Source organism: Tiliqua scincoides, chromosome 11 (genome assembly GCF_035046505.1).
Source record: "Tiliqua scincoides isolate rTilSci1 chromosome 11, rTilSci1.hap2, whole genome shotgun sequence".
Lineage (NCBI taxonomy): Eukaryota > Metazoa > Chordata > Lepidosauria > Squamata > Scincidae > Tiliqua > Tiliqua scincoides.
The window spans coordinates 21,048,491-21,070,172 of NC_089831.1; the positions used below are offsets into that span (position 1 = coordinate 21,048,491).

A 21,682-nucleotide genomic window follows, 5' to 3' on the forward strand; every position below is an offset into this window, starting at 1 on the left:
CGGATGATTTTTTATGATACTTATTATTTTTTTTTAAAGCCCCTGAAATGCAAAACATAACACAACCTCAATTCCAAGGAACGGTCAGTAGGGAATAGAGCTCTGCGTTGGTCTGTCCTCCAAGCAGTTTTGGCCTGCTTGAAATCACAGCATCGCAAACGTTTTGATGGCTTGGTAGAGATTCAGAGCGTTGTCACCTCTGGTGGTTTTTCCTCTTCAAGGCTCAAAACCAAGTCAAATTCCTCTTCAAAAGAAAATGGGAGGGTAAAAAAAAAATTAGGTAAATTCTTTGCTGGCATTTGGATCAGAGCTGATGCGAGACCACCTGGCTCCCCCAGCCAGCAGCGCAACAGCTCCCACATCCAGCATTTCTCTTCCTCCTGCAGCATCTCTCTACCCCATCACTAGCCTCTCCACACTTCCTTTTCTCCCAGGGACCCGCAGGCAAGGGAGATACAGCCCGCCTGTCATACTCAGAAGAAAATAGCCCCAGCCTCCCCTGTGATTGAGCTCACACTCCACCCACTTTCTGAGGGGTTGTGCGATCACAGGAGAGGCTAAGCTCTTGCTGCTGTTAGACTAGAACAGGGGTCTCCAAACCCTGGCCCGGGGGCCAGATGTGGCCCATGGAGAGCCTCTATCCAGCCTGCGGCCAGCCTCTGATCCCGAGAGCCTCTGGCCCAGTTGACTAAGCACTTGTGGGATGGGAAAATGGGGGTCTGTTTAAGTGTGTGATTGCACTTTTGGGCTGTGTTGGTGCTTGGAGAAATCCTGGCCATTTGAGCCCATTCATTCATCTAAGTTACAAATAAATAAATCTAATGTATTTATTTATATTGTGTATTTAATTTTTTTTTTCCAGCCCTCAACATTGTGCCAGATATTTTATGCGGCCCTTCGGCCGAGAAGTTTAGAGACCCCTGAACTAGAACCATGGCAAATGAGAGCTCAGCCTCCCCTGTGATTGTGCAACCACTCAGAAACTGTGTACAGCTTGTGTGCAATCACAATCACATTGCGCATGTGCTCTGCCCAGTTTCTGAGTGGTTGCACAATCGCAAGGGAGGCTGAGTGCTCGTCTGTCTACCACAGCTCTAATCTCTCTGTATAGTAACAGGTTCATGCTTGTCACTATACAGGAAGAGACTAGACCCGCACCAGCAAGAGCTCAGCTTCCTCTGCAATTGCCCAGATGCTGTGGCTTTCGGGTAGCCTCCAGAATGCTTTGTGTGCGCCATGCCACAGCAAGTGCACCCTAGCCCATACACTTCGTTGCATATTGCTGTCTTCTCAATTATACTTTTTGAATCCAGAAAGCAGCAAAAGGCAATTGGCCTGCTGTGGGGTAACGAGTGGGGATAGCATCAATCCACCCCCCCCCCCGATGCCAGGATGTTTGAGGTCAGCCTCAAAGTGAAAAAAAAACTGCCAAGTGGCCAGTGTATGTTCCTACCATCTGTCAGGGGCTGCACAGAGAGCCTCTGCCTGGTGAACAGCATCATCTCCTTCAGGGGTCCTCCTGAGGTCTTGTGTGCCTGGTGGTGAACCTTCAGCTCAGCCAGGGGGATGAAGCGCTTGGTCATCCGAACAAACTGGACATCTACCTGCCAGCACAAGGGAGGAAAGTCAATCCGAGAGGAAGGACATTAAGGAGCTTGTTTTATTACAGCACTGGTAGCCATTCCTGCAATATGAGCCAGGATGATGGCGTAGTGGTTCGAGAGTTGGATTTAGACCTGCTGCTCGCCTGGTCTGAATGATGGCCCCACAAGGTCTTTCATCCCCCCCCAAAAATAAGCAAGCATACCCAAACACAGACAGACTCAAGTCTGCATATGTGGCGACCGCATGCCAAGTCATTGGCCTCACACTCAAGTCAATGCCCAAGTCATCAACACAGGTAACTTGAGTTAGCTAAGAACATAAGAACAGCCCCACTGGATCAGGCCATAGGCCCATCTAGTCCAGCTTCCTGTATCTCACAGCGGCCTACCAAATGCCCCAGGGAGCACACCAGATAACAAGAGACTTCATCCTGGTGCCCTCCCTTGCATCTGGCCTTCTGACATAGCCCATTTCTAAAAACAGGAGGTTGCGTATACACATCATGGCTTGTAACCCGTAATGGATTTTTCCTCTAGAAACTTGTCCAATCCCCTTTTAAAGGCGTCCAGGCTAGACGCCATCACCACATCCTGTGGCAAGGAGTTCCACAAAAACATGTTTTTGTGACTCAGACTCGAGTCACCTGACTCGAGTTCCCATCCCTGAATGAAACTAATTAGTGGCAAATGCAGGACAGACAAAAGGAAGGACAGCTTGTGGCCCATGTGGGAAGTGGGAGGCTGGATCAACTTTTGCTGCAATCCAGCGAGGACCTTCTTCCATCTTTTAGCAGACAAGTGCTTCCATACAGGTGACCAGGTAATTGTTACCATAGGAAAACAGGCAACTGGCTATTTACAAGCCTAATTTGTTTATACAGCAATCAACCTATACATTTTTTTTTTAAAAGCCTGATTATTTATCCACCTTACTCACTTCCAAAGTAAAGGATCAATCCAACAAAAAGCAGCTGAGAGTATAATTCAATGGTCTTACCATGGACCACTTGGGATTCTCTTTGGTGCTGGAAGGATCGTAATGTGGATCCTTCTTTTCAAACTGGGTATGGTCTGGATAGGCCTCCTTCACTATCTAGGATGAGAAAGACAAACAGAGGCAAAGGAGGAGAGTTGGCTGACAGTGGCTGTAAAGAAGCTACCCTATGGTCAGTTCATACATGCAGAATCAGGCACAGGAGAACATATCAATCTGCGGGATAACAGTCAGATTTCAGATGGTGAGGGCGTTTCTCCAGACCCTCCCCTGGGGCCTTCTGCATGCGAAGTTCCACCATTGAACTATGACCTCATTGGTTCAGATGTTGCGCATCCGAGAATCACCATTTCATGCTGTGCTCCTGAATTGATTAGCGTGCATATATGAACTAGCCTTCCATATTCTCTCTTATTTAGCCATAGGATTTTGAACCCAAGTCTCATATATGCAAATCCAGTATTCTACCTGCTGCACCCAGTAACCTTTATTATACCTAGGACAATAAACTGTGGCTTATTGTCTGTGCTAAAAAATTTACTTGCATTTTATTCCACTTTAACTGTCATGATTCTTTAGGTAAGGTAGTTGGGCAAGATGCAGAGAATTCTCAAGTGGAGATCCTGTGTTTCCTTTACACATCCTCAGGGTTCCTTGGAAAGAAGGAATACAGCACAAAACCAGTGGTTCCCAAATTGGGACCCACTTTTTAAAATGACATTCTATTGGGACCCACCTAGGCTTACCAGACTTTTTAAAAAGGTGACCTAGAAAGAAATAATACTTATTTATATGTAATGGTGGTGGTTGGTAACCTTCAGTCTCAAAAGACTATGGTATAAGCCTACAGCACCTGGTATTCCCAGGCGGTCTCCCATCCAAGTACTAACCAGGCCTGACCCTGCTTAGCTTCCAAAAACAGACTAAGATCGGGCAGAAAAAAAAGACACACCGTTACTTCCCTATATTTACATATACTTCCAAACTGCAGGAGCTGAGCTCTTTGCAGGGTAATTAGCAGCTACAGTATCTGATTTTTGAATAGCTCCAGGATTTGAAGCAGTTATCTGATCATTCCATCACACTTTGGCAAACCACCAAAAATCAGGTCGAGACCCACCAGTGGGTAACAACCCACCGTTTGGGAACCTCTGCACTAAATCATTACTTAAAATTTGTAGTGTGGGTTCAGCCCTTCATCTATCATCAGTGCACATTATGATCTATGGTTCATCCCCCCCTCCCGGTCACCAAGCCAAGGATTCCATGACAATAGATATTGTTGACAACTGTCCCTTTTTCCTTGGTAGGAGCTTAGTCGACATTCCAGTAGTTAGTGATCTTTTTGCAGTGAGTGGCACTCACCTTGATTATGCCTGCAATCCCAGGCTCCTTACAATTACTGTGGTAGAAGAAGGCCTCCTGCCCAACTTTCATATCCCTCAGGAAATTTCGTGCCTGTCAAAAGGGTAGAAAAGGGGTGGCTGTTTTCCCACCAATGCAGGGAAGAAGGTGCACTTTTCAGTGCTCTCTTCCTGCAGACAGCCAGTTCTATAAACAGAGTTTCTCAGACTTTGGAAGAGAGGATTCTGGGGGGCCAAAAGATGCACTGGGCCAATTAATGCAAATAATGATTTATGCAAACCCTTCTTTGGAACCCAAACCATACAGCTGAGCTTTCAAACATACAACTGTGGTTGAGCTGCTGGTCTAGATTAGGAACAATTTTTTTTTTAATGTACGGAATAGATACAGTTTAATAAAAAAGCTACTGCTTCCAGTTCAGGCAAGTGATTGCATTTTCTGCTCAGTTAAGAAGAAAGAGAAAAAAAAATCCAGGGGATATTTTCAGATTTAACACACACACCACCCCTTCAGCAGACTGTTATTTTACGTCAGACTATGCCCTGGGAAAAGCAGGATTTATAGAGGCCTTACCTGATAATTCCGGACTCCATCCCAGCATGTCGTCTGATTGGGTTGAGCTTTTAAATCTTCAATGCCAAACTAGAGAATCGCATGCAAAACAAACAGCCTGTACATTACTTAAGCTTCTGGTTATCCATTTTTGTCATATTTATCAAGCAGTCCATAATGCTCTCCAAATACTAACATTCCTGTTCCTTTGCTCGATTATATATATGTATATGTGTGTATATAAGTGTGTGTGTGTGTGTGTGTGTGTGTGTGTGTATACACACAACGTATATATATGCCAACGAAGTTGTTGGCAACCTTCAGTCTCGAAAGACTCTGGTATCGCGCTCTGAATGGTGGTTCTGGCACAGCGTCTAGTGTGGCTGAAAAGGCCAGTTTGGGAGTGACAATCCCTTCCACACTGGGAGCAAGTGCAGTCTGTCCCTGGTCTGACTCCCTGGCTATGGGCCTTCCTTCTTTGCCTCAGTCTGTTGGCATAGTGTCTCTTCAAACTGGGAAAGGCCTGCTGCACAGCCTGCCTCCAAGCGGGCTGCTCAGAGGCCAAGGTTTCCCATCTGTTGAGGTCCATTTCTAAGGCTTTCAGATCCCTCTTGCAGATATCCTTGTAGCACGCAGCTGTGGTCTACCTGTAGGGTGCTTTCACTGCACAAGTTCTCCATAGAGGAGATCCTTTGGGAACCGGCCATCATCCATTCTCACGACATGACTGAGCCAACGCAGGAGTCTCTGTTTCAGCAGTGTATACATGCTGGGGATTCCAGCACGTTCCAGGACTGTGTTGTTTAGAACTTTGTCCTGCCAGGTGACACCGAGGATGCGTCGGAGGCAGCGCATGTGGAAAGCGTTCAGCTTCTTCTCCTGTTGTGTGTGAAGAGTCCATGACTCGCTGCAGTACAGAAGTGTACACAAGACGAAAGCTCTGTAGACCTGGATCATGGTGTGTTCCATCAGCTTCTTGTTGGACCAGACTTCTTTGTGAGTCTGGAAAACATGGTAGCTGCTTTGCCAATGCGTCTGTTTAAGCCACTCTTTATAGCATTCATAGATCTCACAAAGGTTTTCGACCTGGTCAGCAGGGACGGCCTCTTCAAGATTCTCCCCAAGATCGGATGTCCAGCCAGGCTCCTCAGCATCATCAAGTCTTTCCACGAGGACATGAAGGGCACTGTAGTCTTTGATGGCTCAACATCAGACCCCCTTGACATTCGAAGTGGAGTGAAGCAGGGCTGTGTTCTCGCACCAACCTTTTTTGGGATTTTCTTTGCTGTCCTGCTGAAGCAGGCTTTTGGAACTGCAACAGAAGGCATCTATCTCCGGGCCAGATCAGACGGAAAGCTCTTCAACGTCTCCAGACTGAAAGCACAGTCCAAAGTCCAGCTGAAATGTCTGCATGACTTCCTCTTTGCGGATGCCGCTGTCACCGCCCACTCTGCCAAAGATCTCCAGCAGCTCATGAACTGTTTTAGCAAGGCCTGCCAAGACTTTGGACTGACAATCAGCCTGAAGAAAATACAGGTCTTGGTTCAGGATGTGGACTCACCTCCCTGCATTACAATCTCTGCACACGAACTGGAGGTTGTCCATGACTTTGTGTACCTTGGCTCAACGATCTCCGACACTCATATATATAGTGGCTAATGTATTACTAATTCATACATTAATTAATGTATTGGATCAGACCTGGTTTAACCCCCACTCAGCCATGATGCTTATTGGGTGAGTGACTTGGGCCAATCCCACTCTCTTAGTTGTGCCTACCTCACAGGCTTGGCGTGAGGACAAAATGGAAGGTCTGGAATAAACCATTCTAGGATCTTTGCAGAAGATGAAATATAATCTCATGGGCAATGAATTCCATACATTGTGTTTATGAAGGAGGACTTCCTTTACTCCTGAAATGGACAGATGTAATGGGACCCTTGGGGTAAATTTGTGTCTGGTTAGCAGGCAAAGGCGAGATAGAAGATCTCTGACTTACCTTCACGTCCACCCCCTTCTCAAGCCTACTCTCTGGCTCAGATTTCATAAGCCAGTGGGTGTAGACTGGCTTGCTTGCATTCTGCCGAGCACCAGCTGCTGCCTTAGAGCTCTTCCCAGCTTCCATTTTGACGGTTGATGACCGGGGCCCCTCTCCCTGCTTGGGGCCCTCTGATTTGGCCACTTTCAAGGCAGGTTCTTTTGCAGCTTGGATATTGGCCAGGGTCAAAAATAAGGAAGGTGGGTGTCAGTTTTGTGGGCTTAAGCTAAACCGTATATCTCACTCTCATCATTTAGAGTAGACATATAGAGGTATATGCATGCATGTTCAGTTATGCACATATGAAGCTGCCCGACAAAGGGTCAGGCTATTATTCTGCCTAGCTCAGCATTGTCTAAGGATAGCAGCAGTTGCAGTCAGGGGTCTTTCCCCATCCTCCCTGCCATATGACAATGAACCCAGGGCCTTCTGCATTCAAAGCATGTAATTTACCACTCATACAGACCTCCCACCTTTTGCTCTAAGGCTACAATCCTAACCACACTTTCCTGACAGTAAACTCCATTGAACAAAATAGGACTTACTTCTGAGTAGACCTGGTTAGGATTGTGCCCTAAATCCTTAAATCTAATTTGCCCTAAATCCTTAACTACAGCTCTCAAGTCACTCGCAACATGTCCTATAGCCCCTGCTACCTGGCAGAGAGGCCCCTTTGAGTGATGGCTCTCATATATTTAGCAGGGGGAGAGCAACCAGCCCTCTTCACCCAGCCCAGCATCTTTTCCAGTGGCTGTTGCTGGTGCCTCCATTGTGTTTCTGGAACAGGAAATTATTTTCTCATTCCTTTGCAGTTATTTTGGGAATTTGTGGTGGTGTTGTTGTTGAGAGGCAGTATATAAATATTTTGCATGCATCACACCACTAGTCATGGTTTGTATGTGCCTCTTGCATTTGCTCTGCCTGCCAGTCCTTTCTTGTTTTCAACCATGTGCAATCCCACCCCCTCACTTACCTCTGGAGGCTGCTCTGCCTCTTTTCTTGCCTTGAGAAGGCATGCTCAGAATCCAGGTGCCTGTGGAAGAAAAAAAGATTGCCAGCTTAGATGAGAGAAAGTTCTTTCTGAGCCTAACACAAAGCACAACAAGAAAGGGTCACACAGGACTGTGGGTGGCCTACTAAAGTTCTGCAGAAAGAGAAAAAGCACAAAGCTTCCTGAATTTCACTTCCATTTGAAAAGACAATCACATTTCTAGTTGTGGCTGAAAAAGTGTGCTTGAATGTACAATGCTTGTACATTCATGCTTGTATATTTGATGCTTGTACATTCACTCAACACCCAGAAGGGTGGCTGAATAAGATTTATCGGGGGGGGGGGGGTGCACTAAACTAAATGATAAATGAGGCAGAACAATAAAACAAAAACTACTTTGTTTTGCTTACAGAATAGTAAAACAAAAACTATTTTGTTGAGCGGTATATAATTATGATAATATAGGCAACTGTGGAGCAAATAGGTGGCTCTAGGAAGTGAGCCAAGCTGCACGATGATATAGTAGCATGCACAAGTGAGCCAAGCTACACGAGCTCACTGTAGGATGCACCCCCAAGCTCATGCAAATCAAAACCCAGCAAAAGAGTGAGAAAACCATTACTGTACCTTTTCAGTAGATATGCAAAAAGCTGCTTCCTTTGCAAGGCTCACAACTGTCTCTTGAAGCCTGGTCTGCACTAGCAGCTCTCACCCACTTTGCAAGGTGCAGTTCTTGCTTGGCTGCAAGTTTCCTATCCAGAATAAATGCTTTCCCTACTGAAAACATACACACACTCTCCCCAATGGAGCATTTTAATTCGGCCGACAAATAACAAGTTATGCAAACTGCAGGTATGCCTTTAAGACCTGCCCCCACTATGCAACCAATCAGAAACCCTCCAGTGGTTCCGCTTGAGAAGCAAAGGACTACCATTCCCAGGAGCCCTAGCTGTCCTGGCGCACGAGATTCAGGGAATGGTAGTTTCATTGAGAAAGACTGCAGAAAGGGTTTTAATGGTAGGATGGGGCAACCATGAACTACAATTCCCACAGTGCAGCACGGTCAATAGACCTGTATTGCTCATTGCAAAGCTGCTTGCCATGGCTTGGAGAAGCTGCTGCAGGCTGCGGCTCCAGCTAGGAAGGAGGCTTGGAGGGAGTCATGCATGGGGGGCTAGAGGGATCGTCTCCTGCATTGACCGTAAGATGGGGGGCGTAAGGGTGGAGCATTTGATAGTATGGGGTTGCAAGGGAATTAAGGCTTGGTGTTTATTGGTTATGAATGTCCATAAGGTTTGCGATGTGTATATTTTTCCCCATTTGAATTGCAAGGCTTCCTTTTGTGACACAGGCACAGTTGCATCACAAGTAGAAATTCAACAGGTGCTGCTTGTTGCAATTTCCCCTGCCTTCATATGGAGAAATTCAACAGATGGTGCTTTCCTGTGTCGGAAAGAACGCTTCACCTGTTGAATTCCTGCCTGCTAGTCTGCCTAGCCTGGCAGTGATTCCCAGGCAATCCGCAGATATCTTCTCCATCACCTTCTGCATGCACTGAAAGTGTTGCTTGCAGCAAAGCACAGGCTGGTGCTGCCATGACCACTGATCCTGAAGACTCGGAGGTTGACCTGACCAAGTGGGCCCTTGGAGAGGCACAGCCTCATGACCTGATGGCGTGAGGATTTTGCATGTGACAGGTCCTTGGACATGCAGTCATCCTGCCCCCCATTTATGTGGGGTCTGGCCCCCTTCGAGCTTGGTTAGGCTCAAATTGAGGCTTCGTCCTGTCTCCGTTGCTACCATGACATAAGAAACATAAGAACAGCCCTGCTGGATCAGGCCATAGGCCCATCTAGTCCAGCTCCCTGTATCTCACAGCAACCCACCAAATGCCCCAGGGAGCACACCAGATAACAAGAGACCTGCAAGGCTTCCTGGGAATTGTAGTTAAGAACATAAGAACAGCCCCGCTGGATCAGGCCATAGGCCCATCTAGTCCAGCTTCCTGTATCTCACAGCGGCCCACCAAATGCCCCAGGGAGCACACTAGATAACAAGAGACCTGCAAGGCTTCCTGGGAATTGTAGTTAAGAACATAAGAACAGCCCCACTGGATCAGGCCATAGGCCCATCTAGTCCAGCTTCCTGTATCTCACAGCGGCCCACCAAATGCCCCAGGGAGCACACCAGATAACAAGAGACCTGCATCCTAGTGCCCTCCCTTGCATCGGCATTCTGACATAGCCTATTTCTAAAATCAATGACCTCCTTACTGGTTTCATCCTTTCCGAAGCCAAAATGTATCATTCAGGTTGGAGAACAACATCCCAAGCATCCCTGAGCATGAAATCAAGCAGACCTAAATTGCCTCCTGAACAGCCAAGTCTTAACTAGGCATGTGAAAGCCCAGCGAACTGGGGCCCTGGTGGACCTTCCTGGGGACCTCCCCCCCCACCCCCGTGTGTGGTGTGTGCTTTGTGTATATGTCTTGAAATCTCTTTCCTTTTCTGCCTCTCCAGCCGCTGCAGGTTTAACCGAGGAACAGAAGGAATTCCAAAAAGTTGCCTTTGACTTTGCAGCCAAAGAGATGGCCCCTCGCATGGCAGAATGGGACGAAAAGGTGAGACTGCCATTAACCTCTGCTGCCAATGACTGATAGTGATACTGCAGGAGCTGCTCAGAAAGGGGGGCAGCATTGCAATTTACAAAGCACAAACTGGACTGTAAAATTGCAAAAGTTTCCTTGCTGCATTGATCTCCGTACTGTCAACAGCAGACAGCTCCTTCGGTGCAGGGTATAAACCTAAAGAGAACAGCAGTTCATTTCATTGGTAGATTCCTCAACTAAAATGTTGATCAATTAATTACCGGGGGGGGGGGGAGACTTACTGTAGAACAGGGGTAGCCAAACTTGCTTAAGATAAGAGCCACATACAATAAACTTCAGATGCTTGAAAGCTGCAATATTTAAGACGTAGTTAAATCCTTAAGTGTGCAATCCTAACCCCTTTCCAGCACTGACATCAGGGCAATGCAGCTCTGAGGTAAGGGAACAAACACCCCCTTACTTTGAGGAGTTGGCATCCTTCAGTCTCGGAAGACTATTGTGTCACACTCCGAATGGTGGCTCTGGAACAGAGTGTCCTCTCCAGTGCGCGAAGCCTGGGGAAAGTAGATATGGAGGATAGACTGTTACCCATGCAGCAAATCGCCCCTCTCCACGTCGCTGAAATGGTCCAATGGAAAGGCAGAGGCCAATACGGTTGGTTCCAGCGGCATCACAGGAGTTGCCAGAACGTGACTGTGTTCAGCCATGAACTGCCTCAGGGACTCCGGCTCTGGATTTTGCCTCGAGGTTGACTCCTGAAGCCTTTTCCATAACTGGATGTAGCCACAAGGCAGTGGAGGTTTGGGATCAGAGTTTTCCTTCTCTCAGATGAGCTGCCTTCCCAGGCTGACGAGCCCCATCTACCCGGTGGCTGTTTAGTTGCCTCTTACGACAAGTACAGCCAAACTGAGGGCCTATTCTTATCCCCCAGCCCCCAGGGGACTTTGAGGAGGCCTCCATGAATGACACCCAACTGCAGGATGCAGCACATGTCCCACTGGCACCGCTATGCCAGTGCTGGAAAGCAGTGACATAAGGGGTTAGGATTGCACCCTAAATATATGTATTTACTCACATTAAACTTACGTTTTAATCCAGGGGGCTCTTCGTTTATACCTGGTAAATAATGATAAAGCTTGAAAATTTCTTATTTATGTTTTGTATTCATTGTGATGCATAAAGGAGCTCAACCAACATATTTCCAAGAGTTGCACATTATATGCCAAAGAGCCTCATGTGGCCCAGAGCTATGGTTTGGCTGCCCCTGCCATAGAAGTTTGTAATGGGTGAGACAGGAAGTAACCTTGGTTTTGAAAAATAAGTGCATTTGCAATAGTGGATTGAGCTCCTCCCTTCCTCTTGGACAGGAAATATTTCCCAAAGAAACACTGCAGAAAGCAGCCCAGCTGGGGTTTGGTGGGATCTATGTGCGGCCAGATGTGGGGGGCTCTGGATTATCCCGGCTGGACACCTCCATCATCTTTGAGGCTCTGTCGACGGGATGTGTCAGCACCACTGCCTATCTCAGCATCCACAAGTGAGTACCAGATGCAGGCGTGGCGTGAATTGGTCACCCATGCTCTAATGTTGCCTGTGTCATGGTCCTCTCTCCCATTGCTGCAGCATGTGTGCCTGGATGATCGACACTTTTGGGGACGAGGAGCAGAGGCGCAAGTTCTGTCCCTCGCTGTGCTGCATGGAAAAGTTTGCCTCTTACTGCCTGACTGAGCCAGGTGAGGGATGGGAGCCTCCTGTCCTCTGTTTTCTGAGAGCTAAGATGTCCCCAACAGGTGCATGGATAGTTCTTGAGTGTTAGATCTAGCAGAGTCTTGATGGAATCAGGGTGTGGGGGAAGGTAGTGCACTGAAAGAAGGGAATCCTGGTTCAGATCCCCATTTGGCTATGATGCTCCCGGAGTAGTTTTTGGCCAGTTGTCTTTTCTTAACCCAGTCTGCCTCACAAGGTTGTTGTGGAGACTGTATGAAGCAGGGGCAGACAGTCTATGCTGCCCTGAACATAAGAGCATAAACAGTTTGCTGCCACAAGTTGCAGTGATGGGGATTAGACAAATCTGTCTATGATGATGTCACTGCTCCACCCCATTGATGAAATCATGCTCAACTAGCAGTCCTTTCTTAACTCTGGACTTTGTCAGATGGGCAGAGGTGCACAATCTGGGCTTGTGCCAGGTCCAAGAGGAGCTAGGAGGGGGCCTTCTGGCCCCAGAGAATAGACTGCTTGATCCCTCTTACAGTGAAAACTCTATTCACCCATATTTGGGGCCGGCAGAGGGAAACTGTGGATTTTCACTACAAGTGAGAGTGGCAACAGCACAGACTGTGACTGAGGAAGAGCCAAACAAGAGCTGCTGGTTTATTTGTTTGTTTGGAGTTTTCACTGCAATCCTTCTCCTTCTTCCCAAACAGGAAGCGGAAGTGATGCTGCTTCTTTATTAACTTCAGCCAAGAGGTCAGGAGATGCCTACATTCTGAATGGTTCCAAGGTATCCACTTTCCTCTTCTTGACATCTTCTGCAGCCCTGACCTGTGTCTCGTGTCCCCCCCTCTCGTACTGCTTTCAGCTTGGCAGTGCGCCCTCTCAGGGTCCATCTCCAGAAACGTCTTCTTTTCAGAAAGCCCTAAGTTCCTCGCCCATTCTTCCAAAACTTCAAATAGCTGATTTTGCAGGAGATGGAAAACTTCCTCCCCGCCATCAGATGGAAACAAATGCTTCCACAGATTCTTTCAGACATAGCAATGGCTTTAGAGAGCTTTAAAAGGCAACTGGACAGATTCTTGCAGGAGGAGCAATCTGCTAACTATATATTCCTATGCATATTTTCCCAGAAGTAAACCCCACAGATGGTGTGATGGGACTTACTCCCAGATAAGTATGATTCCAGCCTACAACCCCATATGTGGAGGCAGTAGATCTTTGCACCTGCATTACTGGGGACAAGGAACAGGGCAAAGGCAGTTGTCTTCATCCACTTCCCAAAAGTATCTGACTGTCCACTGTTGGAAACAGGGTACTGGGATAGACAGATCCTTGGCTTGGATCAGCAGGGCTTTTCTTATATTCTCATAGTTTAATGTTGCCATTTTGAGCTCTTTCCATATTCCTAAGAGTTTCTCTTCGCCCTTTTTATTTCTCCAGCAATCTTCTCTCTTCCTCTCCTGAGGAAGGGGGTCTTGAATGTGCAGCAGCCTCTTTACTTTCCTGCCTCTGCTGTTGGCTTGACAGTGACAAGCTCTCTTCCCAGGTGATGACCTTTTCTTGCTCCTCTCGTGTCAGGCTTTCATCAGTGGCGGCGGCGATACAGATGTGTATGTGGTCATGTGCCGTACCGGAGGGTCAGGCCCCAAAGGCATCTCCTGCTTGGTGCTGGAGAAGGGGATGCCCGGCCTGAGCTTTGGCAAGAAGGAGAGGAAGGTAAGTGAGAGCCAGATCCCAGTCTGCCTGCCTCTCGCGTTCTCATGCTGAAGCCGCAGGAGCCTCAGCAGCGCACTGTTGGTGCACATTGTGTACCGTGGGACCTGCCACGTCAAAGGCCTGGTGGCTTGTTCACTTAAGGTGTTACGGTGCCATCTGAGGATGGATGGAGCAAGAAGATCCTCTCCTTTTCCTGCAGGTGGGCTGGAACTCGCAGCCAACCCGGGCAGTGATGTTTGAGGACTGCGCTGTTCCGGTAGCCAACCGGCTGGGAGAGGAAGGGCAAGGCTTCAACATTGCCATGAAGGGCTTGAACGGAGGGAGGATAAACATTGGTGAGTGCAGCAGAGGAAGGATGGGCCCCTTAGGGGAGTAGAGCTACCCTTGCTGCTGTGCTTAACCAAGTGTCTGCTCTGTTTTCTCTCCAGCTTCCTGTTCTCTCGGTGCCACTCACGCCTCTGTCCTTCTGGCACGGGATTATCTCAGCGTTCGCAAACAGTTTGGGGAGCCCCTGGCTAGCAATCAGGTAACCTTTTATATTGCGTACATTTGAAACGGTACCTCTCCTAGGAGGCAGTCAGCCCCATGTGTGCTTGTCCTTCACCACAGCATCACTTGCTGGGAAAAGTTGTGCTGCAGAGCTATAAAACCTGTGGATCTGGATATTACATATTTGCATTTGCCACGCCCACTCCCCTACCCCCAGTCCCACCCTACTTTGCTGTAAACTCCCCAGCTCAGTGGACCAGAGGCAAAATCACACCAAGACACAAGGTGTGCTGACTCTAGTGCCACCGGCTGGATGAAGGTTGGAACTGCACATGCTGTGTTTTGATTTATTATACGTAGAATTTGGTTTATTATACTTTAGCTGTCCAGCCAGCTGAAATCATAGCAGAGCATGATCAGACTCTGCTTTGGGAAGAAACAAATGGGCAGCAATCCTTGCAGCAGAAAATAGGTGACATAGAAACTGGCAATTTTCATTTTGCTTGTTTTACTGTTAGGAATGTATTAGAATAAATACAGATAGAGCCTCTATCTGGCCCACGGCCAGCCTCTGATCTCCTGAGAGCCTCTCAAATGATGGCCCCGTTGACCAAACACAACCAGAGTTGTGCTTGTGGGGTAGGGGAATGGGGGTCCATTTAAGTGTGTGCTTTATTTCTTGGGCTGTGTTGGTGCTTGGAGAAATCCTGGACATTTTGAGCCCATTCATTCATTCATTTCAGCCATTCATCTAAGTTCCATCTCTAATGTATTTATTTAAATTTTATATTTAATTTTTTATCTAGCCCTCGACACTGTGCCAGATATTTAATGCGGCCCTTTGGCCAAAACATTTAGAGACCCCTGGTATAGAGGAAAATTCAGGCGTGCAGCATGTAAAACTTAAAAGGGATCATAAGATATGAAAAAGGGGTAAGAAAAAAGGAGGGCTTTTATGTTAGCCCGGCTAAATATTTTCCCCTCTGCAGTGCTGAACGGCCGATATACTCGGGTACCTTTTGACCAAAGGCGTTGTAATCATTGTGGTATAGAGCCTGATTCTGTCACTCATTTTCTTTGCATTTGTCCTGTGTTTAGCAAGCTTCTCTGCTCTATTCTGGGCCCTGTTTTTTCCAGTTATTCTGGCCCCCCTAACCTTCTCGCAGCGTTTCTTTTATATGACTTTTCGCAAGAAACTACGATTCCTGTTGCCGAGTTTCTTGCAAAAGTTTTTATTTCTAACAGTTTAAGGCAGCCCTGACTGGAGTATTTGAGCGAGCAATTTCCTTATGGTTCTGTTTTTGTGTACCTTTATTTGTGGTTTTATATTTGTGATTGTATATTTATTATGTGTGATGCCAATAAAGGTTGTTGAAGTTGGTTGGGTAAGAAAAAGGGATAATTTTAAAAGGATCATAAGAATGGACAGTGATCAGTAAACACACAGCTAACAATACTTGGACAGCTTCCCTGTGTATGAATTTGACACATCTCTCCAAGAAACAACATGGAGCTGAGCTCTCATCAACAGCTCTGGCTCACACTTACCTAGCCTCACCACATTTCACTTTCATCTGCCTCCCGCCCTTCTCTCGACAGTACCTCCAGTTCCAGCTGGCTGAGATGGCGACTCGCCTGGTGGCGGCACGGCTCATGGTGCGCAATGCCGCAAAGGCATTGCAGGAAGAGCGTGAGGACGCCGTGGCCCTGTGCTCCATGGCCAAGCTCTTTGCCACAGACGAGTGCTTTGCGGTAAGTGAAGCCATTACCGCATTTGATGTAGAGAATCAGGAATGATTGGAAGCGAGGGTCTGGGGAGAGAGGAAGACTCGGGGTGTTTTCACATCCCCCTTCTCATGACTGAGGCTGGGATTGGGAGTGAGTGAAGTACAGTAATGTCCAAGGTGTGGGGGGGGGGGCGGACAGCAAGGGGCTACCCGGAAGCCCCAGTGCTTCCACAATCACTATGGCTGCATGGCTGTGCTCTCACAGCTACAGTTTTAGTTTCTCAAAGAGACTTGGACTGCCTTGGAGTCTTGACAGCTCAGCCTCCCATGTGATGATGCAGCCATTCAGAAACTGGGTGGAGCGAGTGCACAATTACAGAGGAGCTTGAGCAGACAGGACAGGGGAGGCTCTGCCTCTCCTGACTGCATATCTCTGATGTGCAGCTTCCGAGGAGCACTGGCTGTAACCCAGAGAGACAAATGTTCTTTGTTCTCAAGGCGTTGCTATATGTAATTTGTTTCAAGGTGTGTATCGGTGGACAGGGTAAGATACGCTTTTACCCATCCTCTTTTCAAGGTTTGTAATTTCTAAGTTATGGTAGGAAGCTGTTAAAAAAAAAAAATCCCTTGTAGCTACAACTCTCAGGCCTCATTTTTTCTTCCTGTAGAAGGGAGTGGAAGACAAAACAGAACAGAGATGGTTAATGGATTAGAAAACCTAGGAAGATTTTTTTTTCTGTGTGTTAAGGACTGAGCTGATAGTTTACCTTCTTCATTCCCTCTTCAACACTGTCACCAGTTTTATGGTAGTTTTCCAGAATGCGATTATCAGGATGAATGTGTCACCAGGTAGGGGCATTCTGGAAGGGGGATAGAAGAACTGCTGCAATGGGGCAGCCCCCTTTTTAGCTCCCCCACCAAAGAATTGCCATGCCTCAGTTTCCACTGCTTCTGAATGAGGTGGTGAAGGGGGGGAGGTGTATGCACATTTCAGCTCTGTCTCAGGCTGCAATCTGATTTATACTTAACCAGGAGTAAGTCCAATTGACTATAATAGGACTTACTTTTGCATAGGATTGGGCTATCTATCCGTTTAGGGCCAATCCTATCCAATTTTCCAGTGCCGGTACAACTATGCCAGTGGGGCATGCACTGCATCTTGTGGTAGGCCAGCAGTCACAGAAGCCCCCTTAAGGTATGGGAACATTTGTTCCCTTACCTTGGGGCTGCATTGCCACTGCACCAGTGCTGGAAAATTGGATAGGATTGGACCCTTAGTCACTGGATGACTCCCCATGCCACAATTTAAGTACATGAATTACCAGTAGGTGGCAGTCTTGCATTTGCATCTAGACCTGTTCAGATAAAGCCTTTGGATAAAGGCTGTTTAAATTCACTGGAATGGTTTGTGTAAAATAACGTAGATGCAAAGCAAACCAGGCGAGCTAAAAGAAATGCTGAGTTTAAAGGGACTAACAGGCAAGCCTCTATTCTCAGGTTTGCACTTAGTTCTTTTCAGACAGTGTTTAAGCACTGGGTTCCTCATCCCTACCCTGTTCTCCTGTGGAGTTCCAGACAAGGCTCGCCCACTCTTGTGCTTGACCTTGTCTCGTTCTCTCCAACACAGATCTGCAACCAAGCCTTGCAGATGCACGGGGGCTACGGGTACCTGAAGGACTACGCTGTGCAGCAGTTTGTGCGAGACATCCGTGTGCACCAGATTCTAGAAGGTAACTTTCAGAACATCACCTACAACCTCAGCCGTTGCTTGCCTTGTTTCCAATGACATTCAGTAGCCACTGCAACCCCAAACTTTAAACTTCGCTCTCCAGCCCTCCCTGCTTGCACTGAGAGCCAAGTTAATGTGCAGGAAATGCGAATAGGGTCGTATGACATATTCCTGGCATAACCTAGAGTTCCTAAAGGTGCATAGATCTAGTAAGCCCATATCAGCTTGTCACTGACTTTGCACTTAGTTCTATAATGCCATGCCTGGAAGTTTGGTTCCTAACACAGTGGCTTCCAAGCATTTTAGAGACCCTAGAGGCTGCTGCCTGAATTATGCCAAGATTGGCACCACATGCCAAGTGGTGTGGCTGTAATGGTGATTGAGCAGCAGTGCTCCCCCCCTCCCAGTAGCAACTAGTTAAAACCCTTAATGCACATAGGCTAATCTGCCCTGACAGTTTTGCAAGCCACCAAAAATTGGGTTATGACCCACTGGTGGGTCCCAGACCCACAGTTTGAGAACTGCTGGAACACAATCAGTGTTCCACTTTTTAGTTATTGTTATTAACAGTATTTGTAATACGCTTTTCAACAAAAGTTCACAAAGTGGTTTATAGAGAAAATCAAAAACTTTGAAACATTTGCTGCAGGTTGGCTGTTTGCAGTATTTGAGAGCCTTAGGGCACAATCATAACCCCTTATGTCAGTGCTTTCCAGCACTGACTTAAGGGCATTGCAGCTCTGAGGGAACAAACATTCCCTTGCTTTGAGGAGGCCTCCCTGAGTGACACCCAACTGCAGGATGCAGCACACATCCCATTGGCACCGCTATACCAGTGCTGGAAAGTACTGACATAAGGGGTTAGGATTGCACCCTTAAATGGTCAATGTAGCTCACTGAGGCAGCTTTTACTTTGCATGCAGAAGGTCCCAGGTTCAGTCACCTGGGTAGGGTTGGGAAACTATTCATGCCTGACACTCTGGAGGACCCCAGTGTTGAAAATACAGTGGGCCCTGGGTATTCACAAGGTTTCATTCCAGGACACCCTGCAGCTACCAAATTCCATGGATGATGAAATCCATGGGGGCGGGGGAGGTGATATTAGCGTGGCATTGCAATTTCTTACCTGGGGGCTGTGACCAGCCCTCCAGAGGTTGTGCATGGCCTCCTGAGAAGGCCTCCGGAGCCAGACATGACCGGAACAACCTCCAGATGCGACCAGGAGTTTCTGGTGCAGAGTGGAATTGCCTTCCAGTCTGGGAGGTCTTCTGAGGCCCTCCAGCCATAGGCTGGGCATCTGCAGATGCTCAAATCTGCAGGTGCCTAACCCTTGGATAAGGAGGGCTCCCTCTTCTGACCGAGATAGGCTGATAGTCCAATTCAGGAGAAGGCTGTCTGTTTTCAGCCTCTGTGTCACTGAGGATTTTAAATGAAAGCTAAGATTCTCCAAGTCCCAAATACTGCCCTGGATTCAACCTGCCCTTCCCAACAGTTACAGTTCTGTTTGCTAACAGGTCCATCTCTCTCTCTCTCTCTCTCTCTCTCTCTCTCTCTCTCTCTCTCTCTCTCTCTCTGTGACTGTGTCTGCTGAATAGGTACCAACGAGGTGATGAGGATGATTGTGGCCAGGAGCCTGTTGCAGGCATAGAATCAGGAGCTTGACACACTCCACGTGCCGCTTTGGTGGCTGCACACCACGAGCAAGAGACGGAGACTTTCTGGTAGTGGAGATGCATTTCCACCTTCCTTTCTGATCTTAAGCCCTGACAGACATGACTTGAAATGTGCTGCGCTACAGTGACAGGCCGTGCCTGGTAGAATCAATGCTGCTGTTTGGGGACTGAAAGCTTCCAGCAAGATATCAACAGAGCCTTTTGTCCTTGATTTCCCAGTGGCTGGGCATCTGCTGTGACCTGATGCTCCTCAGAAGGAGAGTGAAGGAAAGCTGGCTCTGGTCACCCGTCTGTACCTTCCCTAGAGACTGAAGCAAGTGCCCACCAGCCCTTGAGACGGAGATGGGGGGTGGCTTGTTGATGGCCTTTGATAGTACCGCTGCTCATTCTCTCGCTTGGTGCCTGGAAAAATCCATTTGCACAAATTGAAGAAAAGGACAATCTTCCTGTTTGGTCCACATTTCATGGAGATTATACTTTTTGCCTCCTCCAAAGGAGGGTATATGTAACCACCAAGGCCTTTCACAACTTTTAAAGGGGATGGTGTTGCCTCCCAGTAACACACCCGGCCCCAAGGCCAGGGAAACTGTTCCACCATCGATCTGATGGTGCTAGAGATTCTTGATATCAAAACACAGACAAAGCCTTTCAATCCCTTGCAGAATCACAGCTTGGCTGTTTCCAGCAGTCGAGGCACACAATGAAACTGCGCACTGACCCTTGTCGTTTCCTTTGCATCCTGGTATTGGACTCAATAAATGGTGATTTTTCTCTTTTACTTCTTGCTGGTTGAGCAACTCTGGCTGCAATCCTAACCACGCTTACCTGAGAGTAAGCCCCATTGAAAAAAAAAAAATTGGACTTACTTCTGAGTAGACCTGGTTAGGCTTGCGCCCTCTCTTGCCTAATGGGGCAACCACTTAAACTGCTTGTATCTTGGAATGTGAACCAAGTTTGCAGGCCCTGGTTGTGGCAGTTGAACCATTTAGATAAGAGGGAATCAATGGGGAGGTTAAAAAGGATACAGGGATTGCAGAGAAGCAGATGAAATCTTTGCATCTGTATTCACTGCAGCAACTTGGAGGGTAGCTACCTTTGCCTGAACTCATCTACTCAGAGAGGGGGTCTGAAGAACAGCGTCAAATGGAAGTGACAGGAGATGAGGTTCTAATCTTGAGTATATTGACCAATTAAAAAATTAACAGATTACTGGAACCAGACAGCATCCAGATGAGAGTTTTTAAGCAACGAAGATGTCAGATTGCTGATCTTCTAACAAAAATATGTAAGTTGTCCTTTAAATCAATCTCTGTGCCAGAGAGCTGGAAGGTCGCCAATGTAATAATATTAAAAACCCTTCTCCTTGGGTGAAGCTAGTTTTGCATATACAGGAAATGGGTATGTTAAACAAAGCCCAGCAATCCACTTCTTGCCCAAGGGTGAGCCCCCAGAAGCATTGAAAACTGGTGCCTCTTTGGCAGCTTTAGGGCACAATCCTAACCCCTTACGTCAGTGCTTTCCAGCACTGACATAAGGGCAACGCAGCTCTGAGGTAAGGGAACAAACATTCCCGTACTTTGAGGAGGCCTCCATGAGTGACACCCAACTGCAGGATGCAGCACATGTCCCATTGGCACCGCTATGCCAGTGCTGTGCAGCACTGACATAAGGGGTTAGGATTGCACCCTTAGAAGAGGTGGATGTCATTGCTTCTTGGTTACAGTCTGTGTTCCACATGGTAGTGTACAAAATGTCATATCACTCCTGCCCCTGTACTGTGGCTGAGATCTTGCAAAACAATTCCCTTGTAAATATGTAGGTAGGGACTTGGTTAGAAAATTGGCACCTGTTTGCTCTCTCTCTCTTGCCCCCTGCACACAATTTTGTCCGTTGGTCCTTTTTTTCCAAGCTGCCTGGTTGGAATTTGACCCAGGTTGATGCAAACCGATTGCAGTTGTACATAAACTTTGTTGGAAGGTGTCAGTGGCCTCAAGCCGCAGGGCAAATGTTCTAGCAATACTCAACATGCTTTTCTTCATAGCACAGGAGCAAGGTTTTGCCCTGAAGGCCCCCAACGACCTAGCACAAGCAGTGCACAGGGTGGGCAGGCTTCAGCCTCCTAAGGTCTACATGGGTCTTTACTAGACACAAGAGTCAGATGGATTAGTGAGTCAAGGGGTGGAGCACTTACATAATGGTGACTCAGTGGGCAGAGACAGTGCTGGCTGCAAGACCTCCTGACACTGAGCGGGCATGCCAAATGCTGCCCCTTATCAGATGATGTGCCAGCCTCTGCTCCTCCCACCTTCCAGTGGTCCAGCTCAGCATTCTCCTCTCCTCCACATTGCCTCTTTGTTCCCCAGTTTTCCAACCCAGAGACTGGAAGAAGGAGGCAAGTAGGTGGACAGAGATGGACAAGCCCCCCATTGTCTGCCTGAGAGGACCATCTCAGTTGTCCTCATGGATGGGCCGGCCCTGAT

At 47.6% G+C, this 21,682-nt stretch overlaps 2 protein-coding genes across 2 annotated transcripts; one reads left to right on the top strand and one right to left on the bottom strand.

Annotated features, from left to right (window-relative positions):
* Positions 1-4: 4 nt before the first annotated feature.
* On the bottom strand, positions 5-8,390 carry THYN1 (thymocyte nuclear protein 1). The gene is made up of 8 exons (XM_066639279.1): positions 8,172-8,390; positions 7,527-7,586; positions 6,515-6,720; positions 4,537-4,605; positions 3,964-4,056; positions 2,602-2,697; positions 1,454-1,604; positions 5-244 (listed from the first exon to the last, which is right to left on the bottom strand). Exons 2-8 carry the CDS (start codon positions 7,567-7,569, stop codon positions 183-185), a joined length of 720 nt encoding a protein of 239 aa, XP_066495376.1. The 5' UTR covers positions 7,570-7,586; positions 8,172-8,390; the 3' UTR covers positions 5-182.
* A 244-nt stretch (positions 8,391-8,634) lies between these two features.
* On the top strand, positions 8,635-19,980 carry ACAD8 (acyl-CoA dehydrogenase family member 8). The gene is made up of 11 exons (XM_066639487.1): positions 8,635-8,745; positions 10,064-10,164; positions 11,520-11,689; positions 11,776-11,885; positions 12,579-12,655; positions 13,447-13,584; positions 13,784-13,919; positions 14,013-14,110; positions 15,673-15,825; positions 17,428-17,530; positions 19,125-19,980. The coding sequence occupies exons 1-11, from the start codon at positions 8,646-8,648 to the stop codon at positions 19,175-19,177; spliced, it is 1,239 nt and encodes a 412-aa protein (XP_066495584.1). The 5' UTR covers positions 8,635-8,645; the 3' UTR covers positions 19,178-19,980.
* Positions 19,981-21,682: the final 1,702 nt, after the last annotated feature.